The sequence below is a fragment of the Melospiza melodia genome, chromosome 2, assembly GCF_035770615.1.
Source record: "Melospiza melodia melodia isolate bMelMel2 chromosome 2, bMelMel2.pri, whole genome shotgun sequence".
Taxonomy (NCBI): domain Eukaryota; kingdom Metazoa; phylum Chordata; class Aves; order Passeriformes; family Passerellidae; genus Melospiza; species Melospiza melodia.
This window is the reverse complement of record NC_086195.1, coordinates 138744103-138770386: the sequence shown is the minus strand read 5'-3', so window position 1 is coordinate 138770386 and position 26284 is coordinate 138744103. Positions and strand designations below refer to the sequence as shown.

General features: G+C 42.6%; 2 protein-coding genes across 6 annotated transcripts; one reads left to right on the top strand and one right to left on the bottom strand.

Moving 5' to 3' along the window:
- The first annotated feature begins 25 nt into the window (after positions 1-25).
- Positions 26-18502, top strand: GPR89B (G protein-coupled receptor 89B). 3 transcript variants are annotated; one of them, XM_063150082.1, is made up of 14 exons: positions 26-95; positions 2605-2664; positions 3405-3508; positions 5036-5142; positions 5925-6026; positions 8769-8889; positions 9132-9212; positions 12362-12471; positions 13434-13522; positions 13853-13945; positions 14275-14370; positions 14924-15013; positions 15649-15714; positions 15861-18502. In XM_063150082.1, exons 2-14 carry the CDS (start codon positions 2638-2640, stop codon positions 16065-16067), a joined length of 1293 nt encoding a protein of 430 aa, XP_063006152.1. In that variant the 5' UTR covers positions 26-95; positions 2605-2637; the 3' UTR covers positions 16068-18502. The 3 variants fall into 3 exon arrangements, with proteins under 3 accessions (XP_063006152.1, XP_063006151.1, XP_063006153.1); XM_063150081.1 differs by having other exon boundaries at positions 30-99; XM_063150083.1 differs by having other exon boundaries at positions 30-99; positions 15883-16026.
- On the bottom strand, positions 16925-26183 carry PDZK1 (PDZ domain containing 1). Of its 3 annotated transcripts, none has more exons than XM_063150079.1 (9): positions 26108-26183; positions 24305-24541; positions 23398-23638; positions 22184-22320; positions 20799-20994; positions 20373-20569; positions 19706-19900; positions 18808-18974; positions 16925-17727 (listed from the first exon to the last, which is right to left on the bottom strand). In XM_063150079.1, the coding sequence occupies exons 2-9, from the start codon at positions 24512-24514 to the stop codon at positions 17490-17492; spliced, it is 1581 nt and encodes a 526-aa protein (XP_063006149.1). In that variant the 5' UTR covers positions 24515-24541; positions 26108-26183; the 3' UTR covers positions 16925-17489. The 3 variants fall into 3 exon arrangements, with proteins under 3 accessions (XP_063006149.1, XP_063006148.1, XP_063006150.1); XM_063150078.1 differs by having other exon boundaries at positions 24305-24516; XM_063150080.1 differs by having other exon boundaries at positions 17588-17727; positions 18681-18974; positions 24305-24516.
- Between the last annotated feature and the right edge of the window lie 101 nt (positions 26184-26284).

Genomic DNA, 26284 nt, shown 5'->3' with positions numbered 1-26284 from the left:
CGGAGCCGGAAGCGCGGCGGGCGGAGCGGGGCGGAGCGGGCAGCGTTGGGCGCCGCCATGAGCTTCCTCATCGACTCCAGCATCATGTTCACCTCGCAGGTAGCCACCCCTTGCCCGTCGCTGCTGCGGCGCGGCGCCTCCGGCCGGCAGAAGGGCGAGGGAGCGGGGAGGTGCCGCCGTCACCGGGCTTCCCTCTCCCTGCGCCCGGTCCGTGCCTGGAGAGGCGCGAGGGCGGCGCCTGGGGGCGCGCGTGCGCAGCGCCCCGCGCGGGGGGCGCGCGGACCCTCAGGGGCGGCCGGGCCCGACCCAGTTCAGTTAAATTTAAACTTTACCCCTGCTAAAAGTTAAGTTTAAATTTCAACTTTAGCGGGAGACCCGAGCTCCGCTTAAGTTTAAATTTAAATTTCTCCAGTTAGGGCAGACAGGGAAGTTCACCTTGCTGGTCTGTGCCGAGTGCTCGGTTTGTTTCTGGTGCTTTTCACCGAGGCTGATCCCGGGCAGTTGGACCAGATGAAAATGCGTTCAAGGGATCGCAGAGGGATCTGGTTGAAGCTGCTGAGCTGGTGTGAAAGTTTGGTTCTGTGGTGATGAGGGATGAGCTGAGGAAAAGGAACCTTCCCCCTCTCAGCAGCAGGTGGTTGTCTTTGATGGACTTCAGTGCACAACCCTCATTCCTGACAATTTTCAGGACAGCTTTTGGCTGTTTCTTAGAAGAATAATGCCCTCTCATTTGATAATACTTTGATTTTTTGCTTACAACGTGCTTTTTCACTCTTGGTATCTTGAAGGGTTTGGGTTAGCATTAGAGGATAGCTTTGGTATTGTTAACAGTTCATCCAGAACAAAAACTTCCACTTTTTTTTGCTTTGATTTCTGAGCTCTAACTTATCTGAAGCTTTTCTTTCATTTCTGATGGCAGCTTTAAAATCTCTCATTACCTTCAACAGTACCAAAAGTTAGATGTTCAAGTTGCTACATGTAATTGATAAGTGCTCCAAATTTTGCTGAGTTTGCATGTCACATTCACCTGCAGTGTCTTAGAGTGTGAACTTTTACCAGAATATCTTTCTTTGCTTTTGTCCAGTCCCTAACAAAGGAGAGTCTAATCTTGTTTAGTTCTTGGTTATTATTGTACCTACTTATCTCTTCATCTTTTACTTATTTTTTAAAAGTTTGTCTCTACCTTTTTCCTTCTTCCCACTGTTAAATGTGCAATTACTTGATGCAGATCTCATTTGCTTATCATACTTACTTAGCTTATGACCCCTAGATAGGAGGCTTATGAAATATCTTTCCTTTTTGCTAGCAGCTGCTTTAAAGTCTGAAGTCCTCCTCAAACAAGTTTTGCCAGCTGTTACAAATCACTCCTTCGACCTCATTCCTATTTCAGTTGTTCTTTCAAGGCAGCTCTGTGTGATCTTCTTGCCCAGCATTCCAGGTATTCCTTGTCTGTAAATCATGTTGGTGTGTTACCTTTGCCACTGTGGCTACTCCTGATGTGCAGGGAGGTAATGCACAACAATTCCTTTGTTTTTGCCTTGGAATGTTTCTCATCATCGTGGCAGGGTGGGCAGAAAGCTCTGGCCTTTCCCTTGTGCTCTGAGGAGATACACTGACTTTATTCCATGATATCTGACATATACTGAATTTTGTCTTTGCCTTGGACAAAGCTACTTCTGTAAAAAATACTGAGTATTTCCTGAATTCTCTTTTTGCCTGGGTTCTTTTAAATCATTACACTCCTTTCAGTCTGATGAGGAATAGATGGGACTACCCAGGGAGGCCTGACAACACAGTCCCCTTTCACTCTCTGAAGACAGGTAATTGCAATTTTGGCCACCTTGTTCAGTTTGTATTTACATCATTTAAGTCACCTGCAAAATAGCTGATATTAAGTTGGTCCCTTCTGCAGTGTAAAGGAACTTTAATTTTGTAATGTGCTTTAATGACCACTGAAATGCAAAGTGTAATTGGCTTTTTCTGCTTCTCCTGCCTTGTCCATGTGGCTTCCTGCAGCTCCAGGTTGTGGTTTGAGGCATTCAGCACTGCCTTTTGCCCACCTCAGAGATCCTTGTAGCATCTTTCTCCCCTGTCAGAAACTGACAGTGTGTTAGTGTCTAACCAGATGTACTGTAAAGACCTCTACAAAAATTCACATGCACTTGTAGTCTACAAGAAACAGCAGATGTTTTTATCAAATTTACTCATCCCTAGAAGATGTGTATTCAAGTGTTTCCTTTGCCTCCATTTCTGTATTTCCTGTAAAAAAAACCCATAGGCTTTAATTCTGTAGGTAACAAGAATCAAGGGTGCAAAGGATTCTGGCAGGCCAGGAACTGAGGAATTCTGAGAATTTAGGAACACCAAAATCTGTTGTCTTGATTAAATCTTCCTTAAGGCCATACCATTTTGTATCTGCTACACTTAGATATTTAAAACATTATTTTTTCCATGGTCCCATGGCAAGTTTTAATCTTTTGTGGATCTTGGGTGCTTTGGGTGAGCTCTTTTCCTTCCATTTGTTTAATTTGCAGTCAGCAGTGCAGTGGGTTTGAGTTTGGCAAGTTGCAGGATGCAAATGTTGATGCTTTGTCTCTTCTGCAGGTGCTGTTCTTTGGATTTGGGTGGCTCTTCTTCATGAGAAAGCTCTTCAAGGATTATGAGGTGAGAAGGAGCCTTTTGTTACAAGTCTTAAAAAAAGAGTATCTTAAATACTCCTTTTTATAGAAATTTTTAAAAACTGCATTTAGCCTTATTCCTCTCTTTAATCCCTTTAATTTCATCTACAGTTACTTTCTTTTTAATTTCCTCTTGTGCTTCTGTTGGAAAGACTGGATATCTGAGAAAATCAGTTCTTCTGTGGCCACTGAAAGTTTCCATACTGGCTACTGTTAAATAAAAAGAAATCTGCAGGAGATGCAGGGGTAAAAGGAAACAGAGGGAACTGTTTTGCCTTTTAAAGGTGCCTATGGAAGGTGAAATTTTTGAGACAAAATCAAATCCAGTGATTACCTTTAAACTCAGTGAGATGTGTTAATTGCAGCTGAATTGGTTGTGAGGACTGGATGGGATAAAAATGCCATTCTCTTATCCATAGTGGAGTATCAGATTGTAGTCTAGGTCAGACATGGTTTAAATGCAAGCCAAATTCAGACCCCGACAGTTTTTCTGTTGTGGATTTTATTTTAAAATCTTAAGGTTAGTATCAAAGAGCTCTCTTAGTGTGTGAGTTTGCCCTCTGTTTTCCAAGAGGCTTTTGGCAGATAAAGGGCTTGGGGCCTTTAAGCAAGAGACCCAGCTGTGGGCCATCACACTTTGTGATTTGTTTTGTTATCTGAGGATATCAGGATGCCATTCCAGGAGTGCAAGTGCCTGATGTCTCTGGGTTGTTCTCTGCTTTGCAGGTGCGACAGTATGTGGTCCAGGTGATCTTCTCTGTGACTTTTGCCTTCTCTTGTACCATGTTTGAGCTCATCATCTTTGAGATTTTGGGAGTGCTGAACAGCAGGTGAGTCTGGGAGCCCACTGGGGACTGGCCTGCCTTGTGCTCTGCAGCATCTTCAGTGTAACTTCTGAATTAATGGATTAGTCTTGGATTGGGGAAATCATGGAGAAAACTGTCAGCAGCTCAATGAAAATGTTTGTGCAGCAGCATTTATTTATTTGACAGAACATGTCAAATAAATAGTAGCCATAAGCTTCCAATTTTCCATGCAATTGCTATTAACAATTGGTCTGGGTCCTTAGGGCAGGGCTTTTGCCTTTGACGTTCTTAAAGGCAAAGTTCAAATTTGTGAAGTTAAAAGAACTGATTTCTTTTATGGAAGTATTGTAACTCTTCAGATCATGCTAAGAGCACTTTTCAGATGCTAAAGACTACAGAATGTTTAAGCACTGGTTTTTCTTTGGTGGTCAGGGGTGTGAATAAGATGTGAAGCTAATTGTGGAGTGAAAGCTAGTCTGACAATACAGGATTTGTGAATCAAAGGTGAATCCTCCCTTGGCAATAGGATGAGGAGTTTTACATAAAGGGGATGTTAAAAACTGTCATCTTTGGAAGTCAGTAGGAAAGAGAAGATAGAACAATAACATGTGGAGACTAAGTTGGGTTTCTTCTTATTCTGTCTCATCATACAAATATAAGAGAGGAGTCAAAGGGGTTGAAAGGCAAGAAGTACAGGACTGATGAAAGGTAATGTTAGTTCTGTATGTTATTAATACATGGGGCTGGTAGCCAGAGAGATGACTGAGGAGAATGCTTTTGTGAGCTTCAATAAAGGGCCAGACTTCAGTGTAGATGAAAATGTTTGCTTCTCAATTAGTTAGGAAAAAGTGACAAGGGTTCTTGTCATTTCTTTTTCCCTGAGGATAAGAGTTAATGTTGGGAATGGGGACATGTATTTTTCTGTTCAAGTAAAGTGAAAGTTCAGTTCAGCCTAGATGAATCTCACCTGCATTTGAGTACTCTAATTTGGTCAGAGGAGTATTCATCATGTTGGTCTATATTTATATATTTATAAAACCTTACTTTGCAAAGTCTTGCAGATGAGACAATTCACTCTGAAATGAAACATACTGACTTATCAACATTAAATATTTTAGTCTTTTCAATATGAATTAGGTTTTTTTTGACTCAGCTGTTCATTAGAAAATTAATTACTGCTTATACTTAGTTTTGATTTACTGTTGAACTAGATGAGCAGTCAGTCACATGAATCATGCTGCAACTGGCATTAGTCACCATAGAAAATACAGTATTTGATAAAAGACCCAGTGTGGTTTTCTGGATAGTTATTTAGTTTTAAATACACATCCTTGACCTCTTTTATTTAAAAATAAAACCATACAAAACCCCAAACCAAACAACTCCCTCTCTTCTACCCTAATAAAAATAAAAACCCAGATTATTCTGTATGCTAAGCCAAAATGATTCATTGCTTGATGTAGTTGAAAATATTTCACTGACATGCAATTTTCTTTGAGAAATTTGTTGTATTATGACTTTGTGCTAATTGGTGTTTTGGCTTTATTTCAGCTCCCGATATTTTCATTGGAAGCTGAACCTGTGTGTCATTTTGCTCATCCTAATCTTCATGGTGCCCTTCTACATTGGTTACTTTGTTGTGAGCAATATCAGATTATGTGAGTACTTGGTTTGTGGCAGGGGAGCTGCTGATTTGAGACCAGAAATACAAATGAGAAATAATTTTGGTTGCTGTCCTTGAACCTCCCTCCTTGCCCTGATTTTATTCTGGCTAAATACCTTCTCTTTGGACCTTCATGTTTTATCATGAACCACTCATTGAACAGCCAGGAAATGCCTCACATGACTCCAGAAAATGCTACTTTTCTTCATGGGTTTCAACAGAAAACTGAGCACTTAGGAGTGATATTACTGGGATTTTTGTTCCTTTGCAGTTTTAAGCTTGCAGCCAAACTCTGCAACCCTTGGCAGGGCTGCGTTTTTCTGCTAGGGGGCAAAAGAAATGAGGCAGAGAAGCTCAATAAATCACTCTGAAGCAGAAAAGCTCAGTAAATTACTTTTGCTGGTTTTTTTTCTGCTGTCTGGATGAGGCCTCTTCCATGGGCTAATGGACACTTAACCCTTGAGTTGATACACATCACTGTTTTGTGTGAAGCTTAGGCACATAGGTTGGGAATATTAAATATGTAGTTTTGCCATGAAGATGGAATATTTAAGATTGATTTTCCAGATCACACAAGGAAGGAGCAGTGAAATGGTCCCATGTGGACAGCAGAGCCTTGTGTGAGGTGCACACTGCAAGCTGTAGCTCTGTCTGGTGACACCTGTTTTGGCCACCAGTTCTCAAAGTAGCATTTAGATCAATGTAGAAATGTTGCAAGCTATAAAAAGCCCTAAAGGAAGAGCCTATTTTAAACACTCCCATTCTCCTCTCCATTAGTGCACAGACAGAAACTGCTTTTTGCCTGTGTTGTGTGGCTGACATTCATGTATTTCTTCTGGAAGCTGGGAGATCCATTTCCTATCCTCAGCCCAAAACATGGTGAGTTTCATTTTATTGCTGATTTCTTCACTCTTGCAAATAGGCTTTGTTATTTCACTTTTATTTTGGAGTTGTTATTATCTCAGCTCTGCAGTTGGGACTAGAAAGAAAGTTGCAGAAGGTAGTTCCTGGAACTGAGGGTCTGCTCTGCTTTGAAATCTGCAATGTGAAGGTTGTGATAGAAATGGGTGGATACATCTGGATTATTTTCATTGGTTTTCCTTCAGTACCACAGGAAAACTTGCAGGAATTAAGTCCTAACTGAACCTAGACTATGTCAGGATATGGTGTACTGTTGCAGACACGGAAACTTTATCTCCACAAAAAATTGGTCACAATTTTTATTCACCTACTTCTTTCTATTGTAAAGACTAAAGCTAGTTTATTGAAGGAGTAGATCATCAACCAATCCTTAATCTGACATTTTTTCAGTCAGGTTTTTCTTTCTTGTGGCTGAAATCAGATGAGTTTAGCATGAGTGGCTGTCCAGTTGTGTCCAGAACACAGCAGTGTGCCTAAACTCCAGACTGTGGCCAGCAAGGGGCCTGGCAGTTGTGCTGCCTTTGGTACAGGTTCCTGCTGTGCCTGGGCCCAGAGGCTGTGCAGTTGCATGGCACTGGAGTGTGGCTTGGTAAGTGCTGCTGGATCCAAAGCTGTTGTGTACAGAATTAGCTTGGGTGTCTCTGTTGTGGCCATGAGTATTTTCAGTGTGAGATGCTGTGTGCTCTTGGGCTAGTTTGGGTCCAGCAGAGCTGGCGTGTGCCTGGCTGTGCTGAAGGATTGTAACACTGTTACAACCAGACTGCTTGTCACTGGTGTTACCTGTGTAACTACACTGCCCTTCGATTTCCCCTGCACTGGAAAATTGTTTGGATATTGTTCCCAACAGGTGAAATTCAGTCCATTTCATGGAAATTGGTGAATGTGTCTGTCTGCATACAAAATTCTCAGCTTAGTCTTTCTGTTCTGTGGGAAGCTGCTTGACTCTGTACTCACATGAGAAGTTGAGGGGTACCAGCTGGTGTAGGGTCTGTTCACTCTTTCATCTGTGATCCTAAAAGTTTCCTAAGAGAACATGTGTGTCTGTCTTTTGTAATTGTGTCCTTTGCCTCTGAAATCCAGCACAGATGCCTCTGCCCAGTGTCCCATTGCCAAGAAAAGCTTGTATCCATTGAGAGCTGCAGAAGGTGCTTGAGTTGAGAATGTAACAATCCAGTGGAAACTTAGCCATGGGGTTTGGGTAATCCTCTTTAGGTCACCACAAGGTTCTGGGAGGCTGTGTAACACCTGCAGATTTCCAGAATGGGTAGTGGGGTGTTTTCTGTTTTTAATTGTACTTTACAGGGTGTGATGCCTCCACTTAAGAGTTCTACCGTGCCTTATCGTACCAGGTGTGGAGATGAGGTTAGAGCAGAGGATCCCACGTGTTTGCTCCCTGCTGTATTGTTGGGGTGCTGCTGTGGGTTTCATCAGGGAGTGGTGACCCAGTTCAGGCAGGTGGGGATGGGGATGGCAGTGTCCTGCAGCTGAGAGGTGCACCATTGAGCAAGGGCTCCATTTCACTGTAACTTATCTAACAAACCTGACTTTGGGAGCTTGTAGAAGGAAGGTTGTGCTTAATGACACACCAATATTTTAATAAAGCTCCTGCCTCTGTCTGAGTTGATGGAACATTCATTCACTTTATGTGTGAGCTTCATGGGGAAGCATTGCTCCAACCAGTGGGATGTCATGTCATTCTGAAGGCACCTCTGTTCTAAGTGCTGCAGTCTGACAGTGTGTGGGGCAAAAGGCCAGTGTATTGTAGCACATTCTGTAGCTCCTGTAAATCTCTGTGCAGCTGCACATGACTGGGTGTCTCAGTTTCCCTTTGTGAAGTCTTTTTGCCTTGTTTTCATCATTCATTCCACTTCTCTGAAGCATGAAATGTGGTTTGGCGCTCAGCCATCTCAGCTTTGCAATCGTGTAAGCTCTAAATGTGCTGTGTGTGGCAGCTGCTCTATAACCAGCTCCCTAAAAAGTGAGTGGTGTTTACTACACATGGCACTGTGTCCTGGGAAGGCAGGTTGAGGTCTATAAGAATAAATGCAGTGCTTGGTGATGGTTACAGCACAGGCTTGATGTTCATGTTTTAGAGTCCACTTGGTGCTCAGGTAGAAGATCTTGGTGGTGGTCACCTCAGCAACGTGTTTGTGTCAGCCAGATGAACACTGAACAGCCAGGAGCAGCTTAAGCTTCCCAAGCCCACTGTCCTACCAGCACAGCTTGTGTCTGATCTGGAGGGATGCTTCTAATGGGATTGGGGGTTCAGATGCTTTTAGGCCATTTTGCCAGGACCAGCTGGTTTGGTGATAATTGCAGAAGTGCCTTTCTGGAAGCCACTCCTTTATAAGTCCCTGGTGGAAGATTTGGGTTCCCACCTCAGCAAATGGCAAACATATTTTATTAGTTTGGAACCAAAATATTGATATTTAGTCCTCTCCACATATCCATATAGCTGTCTTAAGTTTCTTCATAGCTGGAGTTCCCCATCCCTGTTTCTAAGCTTAATAATGTGATTTCTGAGGGAGACTTCCTACCCCTTTCTGCTAGTCCCTGTCTGTCCTTCCTGTTACCTGGGGTCATTGCAGTGGGAAGGCAGTCAGATTAATTAAGCAGCTCTATGTTATGTTAGGAAGGCACCAAGTGTGGAGCAGAGTGAAGAGAGCAAGGTTGCTGATGCCATGTTTTTCCCTCCCTCAGGAATCCTGTCTATAGAACAGCTCATCAGCCGTGTTGGTGTGATTGGGGTGACACTCATGGCTTTGCTGTCAGGATTTGGGGCTGTCAACTGTCCATACACTTACATGTCCTACTTTCTCAGGTAACTTCAGCCCTGTGAAATACTTGTCTAGCTTTTTGAGATGATTTTTTGCTTTTCCTGTGATATTGTTTCAAGTTTTTTTTGATTTTTTTTTTCTGAATCTAGCTGTTGTCATGTCTGCATGCTAGAACCATTTCCACTGCTGCTGCACATTCCCCTTACACAGGCTTTTCTTTGCCTCATAGGTATGTCCACATCTCTGAAATGGGGTGGCTGGCCTAACTGGGGTCTCTATTTTGCAGGAATGTGACAGATGCAGATATTCTGGCTCTGGAGCGACGACTCCTTCAGACCATGGACATGATTGTTAGCAAGAAAAAAAGGTGAGAGGACAACGGTAGCATGAAATTATTTATCTCAAGGATTTGCAATCATTGTGGTATAAGATGGTTCTTGAAATCTGCGTTGTGTTGAGCTGTGTGCTGTTTTGTTCTGGCCTGATACATGACTGTTTTAACACCAAGTAGTGCCCTTTGTGGCTGCAGTGTCACAGGTCAGGCTTCCAAGACCATTTGTAACTCTCTGCTGGCAGCATAACTGAGCTGTGGGATGGGCACCTTTCTCTCCTGCTGAGTCAGGGACCCTTAGGCCTCTGCAGCTCCTCTTACTCGTGGTTTCAGGGCAGAAAGTGGTTTGTACATGTGGATCCTGGTCAAAGCTGCAGCAGGGTAGTGAGCTGGTGTGGACACAGCTATGTTCTTGCAGACAGCAAAGTTCATGCTGATTAAGTTTTGCAGAATTTTAAAACATTGCTAATGTGGATATCCTGTAGTACATCAGAACTGTGCTGGCACTGGTTTAGCTTATTCCATGTCCCCCAAGCTGAAAAAGAACCTACTTTCAGAAACAATATAATTTCATTTACACTAGAAAGATTTTTGTCTGCATATTTCACATCAGTATTACATGTTTCATGTCTTGCTAGTAGTGCAGAATAAATCCAGTTACTGGAGTTACTTCAAAAGTTTGACTGACACAACAGTCTCCCAATTTTACTTTTGGTGCCTTAATGTTTCAATGGAACCTTTTAACATGTGCAGGGCAGCTTTTAGGTAGCCTAACCTTGCCAAATTTATCACCATGTATAGATCTGCTGATGAGTATTAGCTCATGGAAGTGTAGTTAAAGCATAACCCCCTCCCCCTCTGAAAATGTTAAGTGGTGAACAACTGTTACCTCTGTATTCGTGGTCATGTGTGAGATGGTAAGTAGTGAGAGAATTTAATTACTGAGGTTTAATTGATTTAATTGACTGGAAGCACTCTCAAAGAATGCCACAGTTAAAACATACTGTGTAGTGCTGTTTCTGACTCTGCTCTTTTGTTCTGTGCAGTGTTTTTGGATCTTTGGTCCAGGGAGAGTGGTGTTGGGGTAAAAGTCAGGATGCCAGAGGCTTGTAACTAACTAGCACATTCATGCCTCTAAGGCCAGGAAATCTTCTGAATATGGCAACTTCCCAACCATTATGTAGAGCCCTGTATTAATCACTCAGGAATTATAATGAAACTCATGGATATGTTTAAAAAAAAACTCAACAAAAACCACAAAACAATGTGCAAAATTAAGTGGTCTCAGAACTATGCGAGAAATAGCAGAAGCTTGAGTTCTGTAGATTCTTGTTCTCTTTTTTGCTTTGGGCTTGCATGATTGGACTATTTGCTCATGTAAAGCCAAATTTAAAAGGTTAGATTTTATCAGTCCAAATGCAACCAAGTAATTGGCAGAACAAGTGGGAATAGCAATATTTTCCAGCTCAGGGTAATGCTGCAGTTCCATAAATTGTCAGTGGTGTGCTGGCCACCTTCTCAGTACTACTGATAGTTCAGAACTTATCAGTGAGCACCAAGAGTTGTAAGGCAATAGAACATAAAGATTTTGTTTTCTTTGCTGATACTGACATTTCTTCTCATGCCAACCCTTATTCATGCTGGCTTTCTAGTCAGTAGGAGATAGCTGTGAAAGTTGTTTGTCCTGATGGTTTTTGCACAGGAATCACTTTTCTCTCCTTCCTGAGCACCATCAGGTAAAGCCTTATGGAAACTCACCTCTAAGGCTGTCAGATTCTTTATACTTGTTCTTGCAGGTGTGACATAACTAATCCTCAGGTTTGAAATGCAGCATTCTGATGGCATTGCTTCATTTGTGTCATGTTAGAGCCAGATCAGCTGATGTGACACACAAATACCACACGCTGTCATTACCAATCTACACACACAGAGTGTGTGGGGTTTGCCTGTGCATCCTTTCTGTGAGGTCTCCAGAACTCCTCTGTGGATACAGAGATCCCTGCCACCTCATAAAAGAAAGGATTTGTCTTTATGTTTCACCTGGGTATTGCTGCATTTTTGCTGCAATGCTGTGGATCATTTGGGATGGACCATGTGAATCTGTGTACTGTGAAGAAAGCAGGGATTAAAAATTTCTTTTAATTGGCATTTCTTACATTTGGCAGCTGTCAGGATTCTAATATCTCTGTTGTTTGTAGTCTGTGGCCATATGTGCTTTTATCTGTATGTAGGATGCCCTAAGGGTGTTTCTTTTGCTGATGTCAAAGGAATGATGGAATGATTTTTAATTTTTTTTTTATTACACTGCTTATCAACATCCTTGAAGAGGGCTCAGTGCCAAATGTGGCAATGCTGGAAGGAAGAAGGAGAAGAAAGGAACTAAACACCACAGAATCATGGATCATCCTGAGAATCCTGTGAATAGTTTTAGCTTAGGAATGGATAGCTTGCTCACAAATTTCAGTGGGGAGAAATGTGAGGGAAGGAGAACAGAAGGCAGCAGTGCTGGTGGGGATTATGCTGTGGTGCACATGGAAGTGTGAGGGATGATACACAGCAGCTGCTGCTGGAGTGTTGGAATTAACTTCAGGAGTCACGCTCAGATGGCCTGCAGCATCCAGTGCTTCAGTCCAAGAATGGATTGGTGTGTTTGTGCTTCACAGCAGCTTGTCATGCAGCCCAGCAGTGAGTGACAGCATGCAGAGATGGCTCTGCACAGCATCCACAGCTCATGGCTCCATGGAAAAGGTGATGTGTCCTGATAAAGGTGTCCAAGGGGAGGCAGGAGCATGAGAAGTCTTCTGATTCCTGAGCTTGAGATAACAGTCATGTGTTTGAGGAAAGGAAAGCAGCTAATCATATGACTGAGAGATCCATTTGAATTCTGAATGTTTAACTGGGTTTAAATCCTTTAGGGTTGAAACAGGATCCTGAATGGAAGCCTTGGGAAGTGGCTCATTGAATCTCACTTGATTAGATCTGGGCTTTACTCCAGAGCTAATCAGGGTAATTTTATGTAGCAGGATTGGTGTTTAAGGGAAGAAAAAAGGGTCGTCTATTTTTTGGTGAATTTAGTTTAACAGCATCTTCTAAGAAACTGGTGGATTTTTTTTTTCTTTTTTTCTTGTTTTGATTTTTCATGAAAATATTATATTCCTAAGGACTTGTATTTTCTACTCTTTCAGGATAGCAGTGGCTCACAGGACAATGTTCCAGAGAGGAGAAGTGAATAACAGACCCACTGGCTTCTGGGGAATGATAAAAAGTGTTACAACATCTGTTCCTGGCAGTGAAAGTATCCTTCATCTGCATGCTGGCACCTGCCTTGGGAGGTGCATCCAGCTTTCTTTGTTTTGAGAGGTAGGATGTTAGCTGGGACAGTCACAAAGCATTTGTGTTTCAACACATTTCAAGCCTGATGTCTCCTGGGAAGTTTGTTCTTTAGCACTGTGACCTTTTGCCCAGGCCTGGGGCACAGTTTTACTGTGACACAGGCAGAAGTTTTATGTTTCTGCCCTGCTCTATAAATGTTCTGTTGCATCACCATGGGTGAGGTGTACAGCAGATTGTCTAAGTAAGATGTGCACACTTAGCAGAGATTCACAGAATGGTTTGGGTTAGAAGGGACCCTAAGATCATCCAGTTCCCTGTAGAAGGAATCTCTTGGGAATGACAAGGGGCTGTACTTCTCTAACAGAGTTGCTTACCAATGATTTCTGTCAAACCACTTGAAGTGCATTTTTGCATATTTGAGGCTGAGGACTCTTCTTGCTCTCCTTTCACACTAGCTGCTAAAATCAGAATTTGGCTATTTGACAGACTATTCATAGTAATCACTAATCTCTTGCAGCAGTTACTCAGCAGTTTTGTTCATGAAGATGATGTGAGATGACATATTGTGGGATGCACTTCACTGGCAAGGGACACTGGTCAAAGTGGAGCAGCAGAACCAGAGTTTTTGAGAGCTCTGGTTCTAATCTGTGATGAGTTTCCCAGGCAAAGAAAGAGAGTTTATTGCACAACTACCTAAATACTGTGACCTGCCTACCTCCTTAAACTGGGCTAGTGTGCATCAGGTTCATCCTTGAGATTTCTTTCTTGCTGTTTTAATGAGGACCATGAAGTCTGAATTACAAAGCTGATCTGGGTGTAAGAAGAGACCAAACCATTAGATGTGGCCCTTGAGCTGAAGGTGGGGATGTTTTCTCAGTGAAGAATTCATGATGTGTTCTAGCCTTGACTATGTTGGTTTGCCAGATCTGTCCCTTATCCAGCAAGAAGTGGATGCCCTGGAAGAATTGAGTCGGCAGCTTTTCCTGGAAACTGCTGACTTGCATGCAACAAAGGTACACAGCAAATAACTGTGGTGTTATTTGGTGTTATAACTGTGACCCAAATGGTGAAATGTTGTAATGCACTGGAGTGAGGATCTTTTCCTTTAATTTTGGGGCTAGATGACAGTTCAGATCCATCCTTGAGTCTGCCCCATGGCCCTACAACTATTTACAAGCTTATGAATTAACATTTAGGAGTTCAGAAAATTTGAATTGAAATATGTAGAGAGATAGGGCTGTGTTTGCTACTGTTGGTGTTCCACTACAATTTTATGTTGTAGGTGATTGTGAAAATGACATTTTTAAATGTTCTGCTCCTTCTCCCTTATTTTGTATTTCCAGGAGAGAATAGAGTATTCCAAAACTTTCCAGGGAAAATACTTTAACTTTTTGGGTTATTTTTTCTCCATCTATTGTGTCTGGAAAATCTTCATGGTATGTAAATGTTTTATTTCATTTTTTTCATGGATGCATGCAAATATACCCTGCATAGATTATGCTGTGCATGCAGTTCTTTAAGTAATGCTCTAGTTTCTTTAAAATCCAGAAATTCTGAAAGAAACTGGCCCTTGATTGAAATAAAGCTCTGGATCTGGCTTTTTCTATACAGCATTGCACCAGCAATTCTTACATGGATGTGTTTTGTGCTGCTTTTGCAATCTGACCACCCCCTGCCTTTTCTTGGTGCTACAGTGAGCCTCACCTGTGAGAGTGAGAAATGCTTTTGCCTTTTTGCTTTGAATGTAAATCCATCTCTCTTGCAGGCAACCATCAATATTGTATTTGACCGTGTGGGGAAGACTGATCCAGTCACAAGAGGAATTGAGATCACTGTAAATTACCTGGGAATCCAGTTTGATGTGAGTCTTTATTAATTCTTGCAGCCTTTTCAGCAATTCATATCTTATCTAAATGAAATCATCCTGCTGCTAGGGAGAAAGTGATAGACCCTGAGAATGTGGCTTTCCTTTTGACTTACTGAGGAGGAAAGGAAAATGCACCATGGATGTTGCTTTCACACTGATTTTATGCTAAGATGGGGTTGTGGTCTTGTCAGGGAGGCAGTGAGTTTTTTTGTTTTGGAGAAATAGAAGCACTTTAGACAATCTGCTTTGATTAATACATTCAGCTCCAGAGTAATTTTGATTTTTTAATGCAAATAGTTGTTCTGTCATTTACACAATCTATGAAAATGGGGTTCTTTGTGATTGGTATAAACTAAATCTCCTTCTCTTGTGTTTGGAGTAAACAGTTGCTAATACATTTGTGAAAATGTCTGTTATATAAACCTTGTCTACAATAGTTATCTGTACAATTAGGAGAGACAAAGACCCTGAAAAATTGGCAGCTATACTAGGTGGTGTAAATGAAGTTAATGTTAAAGTTTTGACTGTATTCTTTTCATTGATACAGGTAAAATTCTGGTCTCAGCACATTTCCTTTATTCTTGTTGGAATAATCATTGTTACCTCTATTAGAGGGTTGTTAATCACACTTACAAAGGTAAGAACCAGAACTCTTAAGTGGTTTTACACAGAGAAATTCATTATCAGATCTTTTACTTCTGATGGAACAAATACTGTATAAACGTTGAATATGTACTTATGTTTAAATATCTGAATATAAATTCTTGCAGAGAGAGGAAGGTAGGAAGAATACCTTTTGCAGGCTATTTCCCCAGTCTCTGTCAGCAGGGGATCTAGATGTTAAATAAGATGTTAAATGTAAGCAAGGGCTCAAAATGCTGCTGTAGCCAAGGCTTATTAGTAAGGTTGATGAGATGGTGATTAAAAGCATTTGCATTACTTAATTGAGGCTGCTGGTAGGACTGAAGGGCTCTGAAAGGTAGACTGAAAGGACTTGACCTGGCCTTTGGTACCCATGCTTAGACTTCTCTGTATTGTTCTGTGATTTTTAACACAAGGTGCTGCTGGCTGGGGAAGATTGATGCAGACTAGGGTTTATGAAAATTTGAGGTTTATGAGAGTAGTTTACAGGTAGCCCTCTAGAATGTATGGTTTTGATGGGGTATTTTGAGATGAAAAGGTACTGAACAATGTGTACCTTTCACTCTGTCCTAAGGCACATCAGACTTACCTGACTGCTTATTTCCAATGTTTTTGGGTTTTTTCCCCTAGTTCTTCTATGCCATTTCCAGCAGCAAGTCCTCCAACGTTATTGTTCTGCTGTTGGCACAGATAATGGTGAGTATGGAGAACGGTGGGCACGCCCACATGCACTTCTGCATGCACACCTCGTGTGTGCTCAAACACATGGCAGCACCTCTGTGTGCTGCCCTGTGAGCCCCAGAGCCCAAGGCAGTGACTGCTGTGCCTGCCTTGGCTTGCAGGGGATGTACTTTGTGTCCTCAGTGCTGCTGATCCGCATGAGCATGCCGCCCGAATACCGCACCATCATCACAGAGGTGCTGGGAGAGCTCCAGTTCAACTTCTACCACCGCTGGTTCGATGTGATATTCCTAGTCAGTGCCCTCTCCAGCATCCTCTTCCTCTATTTAGCACACAAACAAGCCCCAGAAAAGCATATGGCCCTCTGAGGCACAACTGCAGCCATGCACTGCTCTCTGTCCCGTCAGCTGCGCTGCTGCAGCTCCTGTGGGTTGCACAACTTGGAGAGACAGGACTGCTCTGTGTGTTCTGGCTCCTTGAACCTCCACACGTGTCATCACCAAGCTCTGTGGCTCGTTTTGTTCAGTGCCACAGCTGGAAGGGATGGGGGTGTGTGTGTTAAACTTGAAACAGGTAATTGCCAGGCAATAAAAGCAATGCTGGATACACCACTGTCCAGGGGCATCAGAGCTTGTGTGGTAGGCTGGCTGAGGGAACTCCTCCTGCTGTTGGAACATCATCTTCACAGAAGGCACCAAGAAATGTGATTTTTGTTTTGAAAATCAACTTATAATTGGGATTTGGAGGACAGCAGTTCTGGAATTGAATGTTTGAGTCTGTGGAATTAAATAAGCTTTTGTAATATGTGAGTATCACAGTTGTTTTTTGTCAATCCCAAAGATTTGGCTGGATTTGAGCCAGAAGGTGGTTGGGATTTGCAGTTCCAGCAGGAGTGGAGTGAACTCCATTTCTGTATGCAGAAATGATACTGTGTGTATCACTATTACCTACTGTCCTTAGGAACTGGAGATTTGCTTTGTCTTACTGAGTGTCAGCTTTCTTTTCTCTCTCTGCAAAAGTGGAACTGAGGTTTTGGGTTCCTCTTTGGTAGAGTTCAGTGTTGAGTTGAAGACCACTGCCATGCCTTGTTTACATTGTATGTTAGGAATTTTATTCTTGTGACTTAAACTTTTAGGTTCTCATTGCCACTTTCTCAGGCTTTGTTTTATAATTGTTCTGGAACATAAATTGTAGATGATAAGAGTAAGATTTGGAGGGGGGAAAATAACCACTCTAAACAATTTATTTTTGTATTGTCTTTGGTGTACAGCAAGGAAGCAAAGTGCACAGCAGCAGCATTACAGAACCATTTGTGTCACATTCAGGACAACATGGTGGTGACTTGGGGTTAGACAAATGTGCATGACTGAATTACATCCACAACTGTATGCAGAGGAGACTAAATAGTGATTAAACATCTCGAGTTGTGAATTACAAAGTTAGCTTAATGTTTGTAGGAAGTTTCTGCAATGTTAGCAGGAAAAAGGATCATAATGCCATTTCAGAGCAGCTGTACTGCTGTAAGCAAAGATGCCACAGAGATTGAGGTGATGGCCTTGGAGAGCTCCTTTTCCTGGGAAATGGGCAGAAATCAATTGCTCTTTATTAAGAGCTTATCCATAACAGCCTAAGATGCTTACAAATCTATAAAACATTTCCAGCTCCTGCTGCAGGACATTAATTATAAAGTTGCAGTTCTTTAGGCCTTTTCAGAAGTGAATGAGTGCCCATTCCACAAGGCAGAAATTGTGCCGGTGGAGCACAACTGCAGGGTGTTAAATGGATGCAGGTTACACTGAAGTGTTGATTGCAGCCAGGCTTTGCAGTCTTTCATGGTTCTGGTACTCCTTGGAACAGCCAAGTTCTGAGAGGTGGAATAGCAAAGAAGAACTGAAGAAAAGATTTGGCAGGTTTCTTTTTTGTTGTTCTTGGCATAGTTTTGTCTCTTCACAACTTTGTGTCATCACTGTTGTCGCTGTCAGCTCTTGTGGAGGCTGCTGATTGGGAGGAGGAGGAGGATGAGTCTGCCTGCAGAGGAGTAACAAAGATGTTGTGATTATTTTCAGTTTGTAAACATGTTTGATAGTCTGCACTGTTGCAGACTCCTGTTTTCATCTGCACTAATCACACACTTGTTTAGATGACAGAACGAACCAACAAATGGCATTTTTATTGTTGAAGGGTTTTTTTGTTTAAGTACATTTTCAGATAATTTTGTTCAATAGAGGGTTTTTATTGTTGAATTCCCGTATCTGCACAATTTGAACACAAAAGTAGTGCTGACTTCTGCAAAATGCACCTTGGGTACTAAGACATTGTTGAAAAAACTTGCAGGCAAGGCTCATGAAAAATAAATAGGAAGCACTATTGGTCTTACCTGGTCTGTCTCTCTTGCATGATCAGATAATAAACATTTTAATATTTAAGGCTGACCAGAGAGGGTTTAAACTGTTTCAAGAAGTCACACCTCACTTTTCTGACTTTAGTCATGCTTTGGATTCTTTCTAGTGTAAAATAACTTCAAATCAGCACATTGCCTAGAAAATGTCATAACCTGTCACTTGCTGCTGCTTCTCCAAAGGGATCCATTTTGAAATATTTCATGTGGTTTTCACAAACGTTGTTTGTTTTCTGTTTAAGCACTGTTTCTGTTTTATTTAAGCACTTTCCCCTCCACTTCCACAATTGTATTTCCTGTTCCCCATCATTGGGTTTTCTGTATTTGGATTATCTTGTTCCATAAAATCTCTTGTATATGTGCTGTTCGTGTGATTTAATCTTGCATTAAAGATACTCACCTGTATTACTTGTGGGAAAAGAAGACTTGTTGTGATAATTAACAGCGTTCCTTTTAATAACTTGCAAAAATTCAGGCTCAAGTTAACAATTCTAGGTCTGGAAAACTTACTATAGAAAAAAAAAAGTGTTTTTTCTATCCCCTGTGTGATCCCTCAGCATCTGCCTAATGCAGGATTACTCACCCTTTCCCTTGGCTCAGGTGAGTTCCTCTCTGGCTCTGCTGGATGGTTTTCTGTGTGAGCAGGAGGCTCAGGAGTGTCTGACTCTGCCATGGAGGCTGTGATGGGAATGTTTTGGCCTTGGAAGTACCTGTAAGCATCTCTGCTGCACACCAGCAGTGTCAGTCTGTCCCCAGTGCTCTGGATCCTTGCCACCACCTTGTCATAGGATTCCTTGGTCACATTCACTCCGTTCACTTCCACCAGGAAATCGTTGTTTTCCACACCTGCTCTGCCAGCTGCTCCCTGGCTTTGTACCTGCAGAGGGGAGTGCAAAGCAGGAAGCTTGGAAAGGTGCATGAGCAGGTGAGTTACTGCTTCCCATAGAGCATGCTGGAATAGGCATGGGGATGGAGAGATTTGGGATGGGCGATGGGCCCAGACATAATAAACATGGAGCCCATCAGTTTGAGATTGATAAGATGTTTCTTGATCAACTTACATTATAGGAATGTGACATGGTAGAACCATGAAAACTGTTTTCTAACTATTTGGAGGTCTCTGTTCAATGACTTCAAACATTCACAAGTCCCTTAGTAATGAGTGGAACCCCTCCTCTCAAGAAAGCTTAAATTACAGGTGTCATTTGGGACAGAAGGAGTTTGGTTTTTACCAGCTGTGGATTTCAGGGGAGGTGGGTAGAATTAGGGCAAAGGCATCTCTTCTGTAATGAAGCTGTTCTACAGTGAAAACCAATTCCGTCTAAAATACTAATTTTAGTGTGCCAGACTCATGAATGAAAGCAGAAATTATGCAAAAGCAGAACTCTCCTTCCCTGTAGATGTCTAACAATAAGAAGGAATGTTTCCTGGTGCTCATTTTTTATCTTAGGCCAACAATGTTAGTCTGACTTAAACAATTCTAACTCTGATCAGAGGACATTGGGAAAGAGACTTCTGTGGCTTTTCTTGCATTTGTTTGCAGGATGGAGGGGAGGAAGCTGCCCAACACACTGCTTGAGCTTCTCCTTGCTCCTTCTTCATTAGTACCTCAGTGATGAACAATCCAGGTTTGTTCTTGATCATATTTAAACTGAAGCCAAATCCATTAGGTCCTTTCACCATCTTGCAGATCCTTGGCTTGTGGTTCACTTTCTGCTCAGTGTGCAACTCCACTCTTTCCTCCATTTTAGCCAGGGTTGAAGCCTGTGCTTTGTAGTAGTATGAGAAAGGGGAAATCTGAGCCTGAAAAAAGTGACAAAATTACATTAAAATAAGAATTTCTGTTGTGAAATCTGTTTCAGACTCTCATGCTCAACATATTTTGCTTGAAATTTTGTTAATGACTCAGACTTTAGCTGCAGTGAAGAATTCTTCCCTATTCTGATTGGATAACTACAGTGTTGATCTATGTGAGAAGGGAAACCTGTTATTTATAAATAGTTACACAGTCATGTAGCTCTGAATTGGATGTCTTAACAGCAAACCTTTTCTTGGGATGTGTTTGAATGTAGAATTTTTGCAATAGCATCTATAAAAATCAGGAAGAGGCCAAAGATTTGGGTGTTCAGTGACTTGCTGTACAAGTGTAAGTGGAGTTGCTGGCATACAGGTTTTTCTTAGACATTTCCTGCAAGTTGAAAAAATGTCAGAGCAGATTTTGGCTGTTTCATTGTGATAAATTACCAATTCCTAGCAGTGGTTTGTGTTTTCTTACCAGTTTGTACATGCTGTCAGTTTCCTTATCCACCACCAGCAGGGAGGTTCTTTGCTCAGACTGCTTTATTTTTCCCACCACGCTTTCGTGATCCAGCCCGTCCACTCGCTCGCCATTGACAGCCACTAGGATGTCATTGTCCTTCAGACCTGCCATGGCTGCTGGGCTGTCAAAACTAACATCTTTGATGACGTGGTCTGAGATAAGAAGGGGAGAAAGATTGCTGTGAAGGCAGAGCTGGGTGAGTTTTAAAGACATAAAAAAGCGTGGCAAACGTAAATGAATTGCACTTTGGGTTGAGGATGTTTTCCCTGAGGATTTCTCTTAGATGGCCAGCAAAAGCCAAAGAGAATGAGGGCTGCAAACATCATATAGGAAGAAATGGCACAGCAAATGCCATGGCCTGTGTGTTATCTTGGATCTTACCACCAGTATTTTGTTCCAGCCGTAGATAAAATCCATAACCGCTTTTTCCCTTCTGGATCTCAATAAGTCGTGGTTTGAGGGGAAGCAACCTTAGGCTGGCGCTCTCTTTGCTCAGTGCCATCCTCTGGCTTGTGAAATAGCGGTCTGTTTCTTCATTTGAAAGTAGAAACATAACATGATTTTCAGACTTCTTTACCTGTGACAGCACATGCACGGTCTCAGATGTCACCCCTTCAACAGCACGTGGGAATTGGGGATATTTGGTAACTGGTGCACTGGTACACAGCAGAGTCTGGGTGCTGTTAGTCCAGGCTATACACTGATTTTTCTTTTCCCCACTTACAGTCAGAAATCTGGACCATGACAAAATCAAGGGCATGTAATGAATGGGGAAATTTTCCATATTTCATACTGTGTTCCTGACCTGTAGGGAATTAGCTGTGGAGGGCCATGGGGTTGGCATACAGTGCTGTAGAATCCAGGGAGCCTGAGTAGATATTGTTTGGCTATTCTAGGTATGGAACTCTCTAATATCGACTTACTGTGCCATCTATACCACTATTTTAGATTACAGTGACACAAGTCAAGTTTCTGTCACTCTTAATCCTCTCCTGTCTCCCTGTATTACTGATATTACTGATTCTGAGGTGAGTTTTTTTCCTGTCCAACCTCTCCAAGCCTGTCTTTCTCTTAGTCCTTTCTACTCTAATGGGTGCTCTTTTTACTCCTCCTAACCAGTGTCACTGTGCTGCTGGTTCTTTAGCTCAGAGAAGCCCAGGTGTTGCATGATTCCATAGTTAGCAGTGTGCCCTGAATGCTGCTGGAATGCTGGAGTCTCGTGGCTCTCTGAAATCTCTTCAGCCCCAGCTGTGTTTCAGCAGTGCCAGCAGCGGAAAGCTGGAAGCCTCATTAGCATTGTTCTGTGCAGCCAATTAGTGAAATTACTTGCACAATAAATTTCATGAGTTTTGGACTTCTTCACAGGAGAAAGGGGACTACTGTGTAAAATCATGGGATCTTCCCTGTATCATCAGAGGCTTCCTTCTTCCTGCCCTGGAAACCACATTTGGTGACTTGCTCTCCTGCCATTAGCAGCATTTCCAGGACTTCCAGGGAATGGATTTATTGAATAGGGTTCCTGGCAGCAGTGTACTTGTGTTATTGAGAATCCTTTGGCCTGTCTTGATGGCAGTGCTCATTGAGAGGCAGCTCAAGAGGCTGCTGGATACCAGAGCCAGCACAGAGGGCTACGCTGACATGCTGGTGCCACGTGAACAGCAGCTCCCAAGATTTACTGTCAAGTGCTTAAATCAGCCAGCCTGGCCTCCTCAGTAACCCTGATAGGTTGCTGTGAAAGTAGGCCAGAACAGAGGATAAATCAATACCTTTTCCACCACTTCCTCGTGGGTGTCATTTTCCACATTTTTCCCATTGATTTCAATCAGGCGATCGTTATTTTGGACACCAGCCTTTGCAGCTGCTCCTTGAGATGAAAGCTCTACTATGAACAGCCCCTTCTGTCCTAAAATAAATGAAAACTCATTACACAGGGTAAGTCACTGCAACAGGCCTGAATGTAGCAGTTAAGGAAACTCAGCACTGTTGTCCTCAGAGATTCTTGGCCCCTGCTTGCATGCAGAATACAGGAGCACCACAAACCTTCCACACAGACTCTCCTCTGTCTCTTACTCTGGCCTGGAAAATCCCTTTGGCGGTGGAGGGAGATGTTTGTTCACTATCTGCAGCTCGAAATGGTGTTAATTTCTCTACCAGGATTGCAAAGTGGCTGATTAACATAGCTGAAAGGGATTTGATTCCTATTCCCCCCCACCCTCCTCTCCCCCCATCATTTTGAAGAGAGAAGCAGAGAAGCTGCTTTTATGTTATTTTATACATTTAATAATTTCCTGTGTTTGGAAGCCTTCTATGTTTGGTCCTTCAATTATATTGTGTTCCAAAATACCCTTTAGAGGGCTCTTTAGAGGTGGTGCTTTCCAGAAGACCTCCCTCTTCCGTTGACTGGCCTTGGAAAAAAGGCATATATGGAAAATGTTCAAATCCTTTTCTTTCTAAATGAATTAACTGAGAAATCAGGGAAAGTGTTTATTACAGCTGTCTAGAACCTCATGTTCTAATTCCTGAGGTGATTTTGAGGAATGGAACAGGACTTAACATAGCACATTGAATGTGTATCTAGTGTTGGAGCAGGGACCGTAAATTTGGTTTTGTTAAGTGGGCTTAAGTAACAAGCAGAAAATAGCTTATTATTTCTCTCTCTCTCTCTTTTTTTTTTTTTTTTTCCATCTGTTTTCCACTCCATGAGAAGCATGGTCCTCAGAAAACCTTGCACTGTATATGCTGTATAGAAATGGCCTGGAGATGGATCTGAGCTCATCCTGCTACTTCTTTCTGTTAGCAAGAGCATTTGTGTCTCCCCATCAGCCCCCATGTGTTAACTGTGGCTGCCTCTGTCCCTGCAGCCAAATAAACACATATTTATAGTTATAGATATAAACTATATTTATAGATATAAACTATATTTATTTTTATAATATTTATATTTATATGGATCTCTAGTTGGTTCTCTGCAGGCTCTCACCTTCTGTGCTTTTCAGGGAGAAGCCGTAGCCTGTCTCCTCCTTCACCAGGTAGCAGAGCCGGGGCTGTGGAGCTGCAGTGGCCGTGGATGGTGGGCACTGCTGCTCCTGCTGTTGGCCTGTGGATGCCTTTTGACCCAGCCCTTCCAAGTTCACTCCCTCCTTTTGTGCCTTTTCATAGGATGCATCATCCAGGATGAGGAGCACTACGGAATTCCCGCTATTCCTGACCATCTCCACCACCTGTGATGGACAAGGGGAAATGGAAGCAGGCACTGGAGTGATGGAGCTTAAAGCTTTCCCCAGTAAAAGCTGCACTCACTGCCTTTGTTGTCTCACCCCTTGCTCATGCACTGGGGAGATGTCACCATGATATTTTCTGAAAAACCCTCTTTGCCCAGGATTTTCTCCTGAGAAGCTGAGAAGCTTCAGAGAGGAATGAAAACAATAATGATCTGATTGCTGCTCCTGTGTTTGCTGCTTTGGAATGTGGCTTGGATATTGTTGACCAACAGGTGAATGTTTGCTTGGTTCCATGTGAATTGTTTTTCCTTCATGGCCAATCGCAGCTAGCTGTGTGGGACTCTGAGGAGTCAGGCAGGAACTTTCATTATCTTGTTAAGCCTGCTGATGTATCCTTTCTCTTTCTTTAGTATAGTTTTAGTATAGCATTCTTTAATATGATATGATAATTTAATATATCAGCCTTCTGAGAACTTTGAGTCAGATTCTCACCTCTCTCCTCATCCTGGGGACCCTCACAAACACCACAGGGAGGCATCCCAAAGACACCCCATGCCCGTGGTGGGTAATGAATGATGCAGGGGGATAACAACTGGCAGAAGCAGCTTCCCACAGCAGCTGTGGGCCTGGGGCACGGTGTGGATCCCAGAGTGAGCAGGTTTGTACCTGTGCATGCTCCTGCTTGTCCACGAAGGCGCCGTTGACCCGGAGCACCCTGTCTCCATCCTGCAGGCCGGCGCTGTCGGCCGGGCTGCCGCGCTCCACGTTGCGGATGATGTGTCCTGCCGTGTCCTGCTCAACCCGCAGGAAGAACCCGTACTTCTGCTGGGGCTGCTTGCTCACTGTGCACTCTCTGGGCCGCAGAGCAGAAGCCATCTCTGCCAGACAGGATGGAGAGAACACCTGTGAGTATGAAGAGGAAGCTTACCTGGGGTATATTCCCTCTAATTACATGTCGAGAGGGTTCGCTTCAAAATTCTTGGGGTGGATTTTTTTGGTGTGGAGGTTGTTTTTTGTTTGGTTGTGGGGTTTTTTTTTGGTTTTGTTTTGTTTTGGTTTTTTGGTCCCAGGAAAGCCAGCTGTGCAAAGCTGACTTTGGTTAACAAGGCTATCAAGAAGAAACCAAACCCGTTTCCCTGACCCTCCTTGCTATTTTTTTTTTTTTTTTGTCCCTGTATCTCAAATGAAGTTAAGCCAAATGCAGAATTTAAATAAAAAAAGTCTGCCTGTGAAAATATAGTAAGGATTGTGGAAAGGATGTAATACCAGGATTAAGCCTTAAAGAGGAAAAAAAAATTGGGAAAAGGGATTATAAGTGGAGTGAAGGAATTGTTCCCCTGCCTTTGACACTTGGGGGACCTTATGTGGTAACTGTCCCCATTTTTGATCTCCCCAAGTAATTGCCATATTTGAGCTAGTTTGCAGAGGGAATTTTGGTTCTAAACCACTTATTTAAGCATGCTGAGAGAGCTGGGTTTGTTCAGTGTTGGGAAGAGAAAGTAAAGGGAAAATCTTATTGATGTTTTCCCACTGCCCAACTGGATTGTGTGGAGAATACAGCCAGACTCTTCTTGGAAATTAACAGTGGGAGGATGAGAGGGAACAGACACAGGCTGCAGCACAGCAAGGGAAATTCCAACCACACATCCATAAGGACAGCTTCTCCTCTTGAGGGCAGTCAGAAAGGACTAGAAGTCCTAGAGTCTGTAAAATCTTTGTCCCGGGAGATACCTGGATTGGGCCCTGAACAACCTGGTGTAAGTTGGCCCTGTTTTCTATGGGGCATTGCACCAGGCAACTTCTAAAAGTCCCTTCCTGCCTAAAATGCTCTGGGATGTAAAGAAACTCTGGTTTGGGAGAAGCTTGTCATGCAGGAATAGCACAGATGGATGGGAAATAACAGGTGGGACCAGGGAACATCTCCCAAGACATTGTCCTGCCAGAGCTCCATGAAGACAGAGGAATGACACAAATGAAGACAAATTCCTCCAGTTGGAAAATCCAGGATGTGTGGGGTGAGTTTGGCACAGATGCCACTGGAGCTGGGGAATACAGGAATTTCAGCTTGCAAGAATGTGCAGCCTGCAGTTCCTGATTCACTTGTGCTCCATGGCCAGGTGCCTTGAGCATTTTTGGGTCTCTGTGTATTGCACAGACATTAACTCATAAAGGGATGAACTTTGCTGTTATTTGAACATGGTTTAGAACACATCAGACTGTATCAATTGCAAGTACAATTCAAAGCAGCTTTTCCTGACAAACACTGGGAATCAGTGGATGCAAAACCAGTACTACACAGAGCTGGAGAAACAGTAGGCTTCTATGTGAAAAATAATTTCTTCATATTTAGAAGTGGAGAGAAGGTTACAAAGCACTTCATACGACACCTTTTGATCTGTGCAGAATTATTTGTTTTGCAAAAAGGAGTTTTCAAAGGGACAAGGGATTAGGAAAAAAGGAATTTCTTACCTGTATATCAATGTAGAGCAGCCTTCACTTGAGGTCTCTTGCTGCTCCTCCTGTGGCTGTACGTATAAGTAAGGCTGGACTTTGATTGGGCAAAGGTCGATTTAAAAGATGATTTATTTAACCAAGTTTCACTGAATGTGTGATACCTTGATAGGCTGTCTTGTCCTTGTGGGCAAA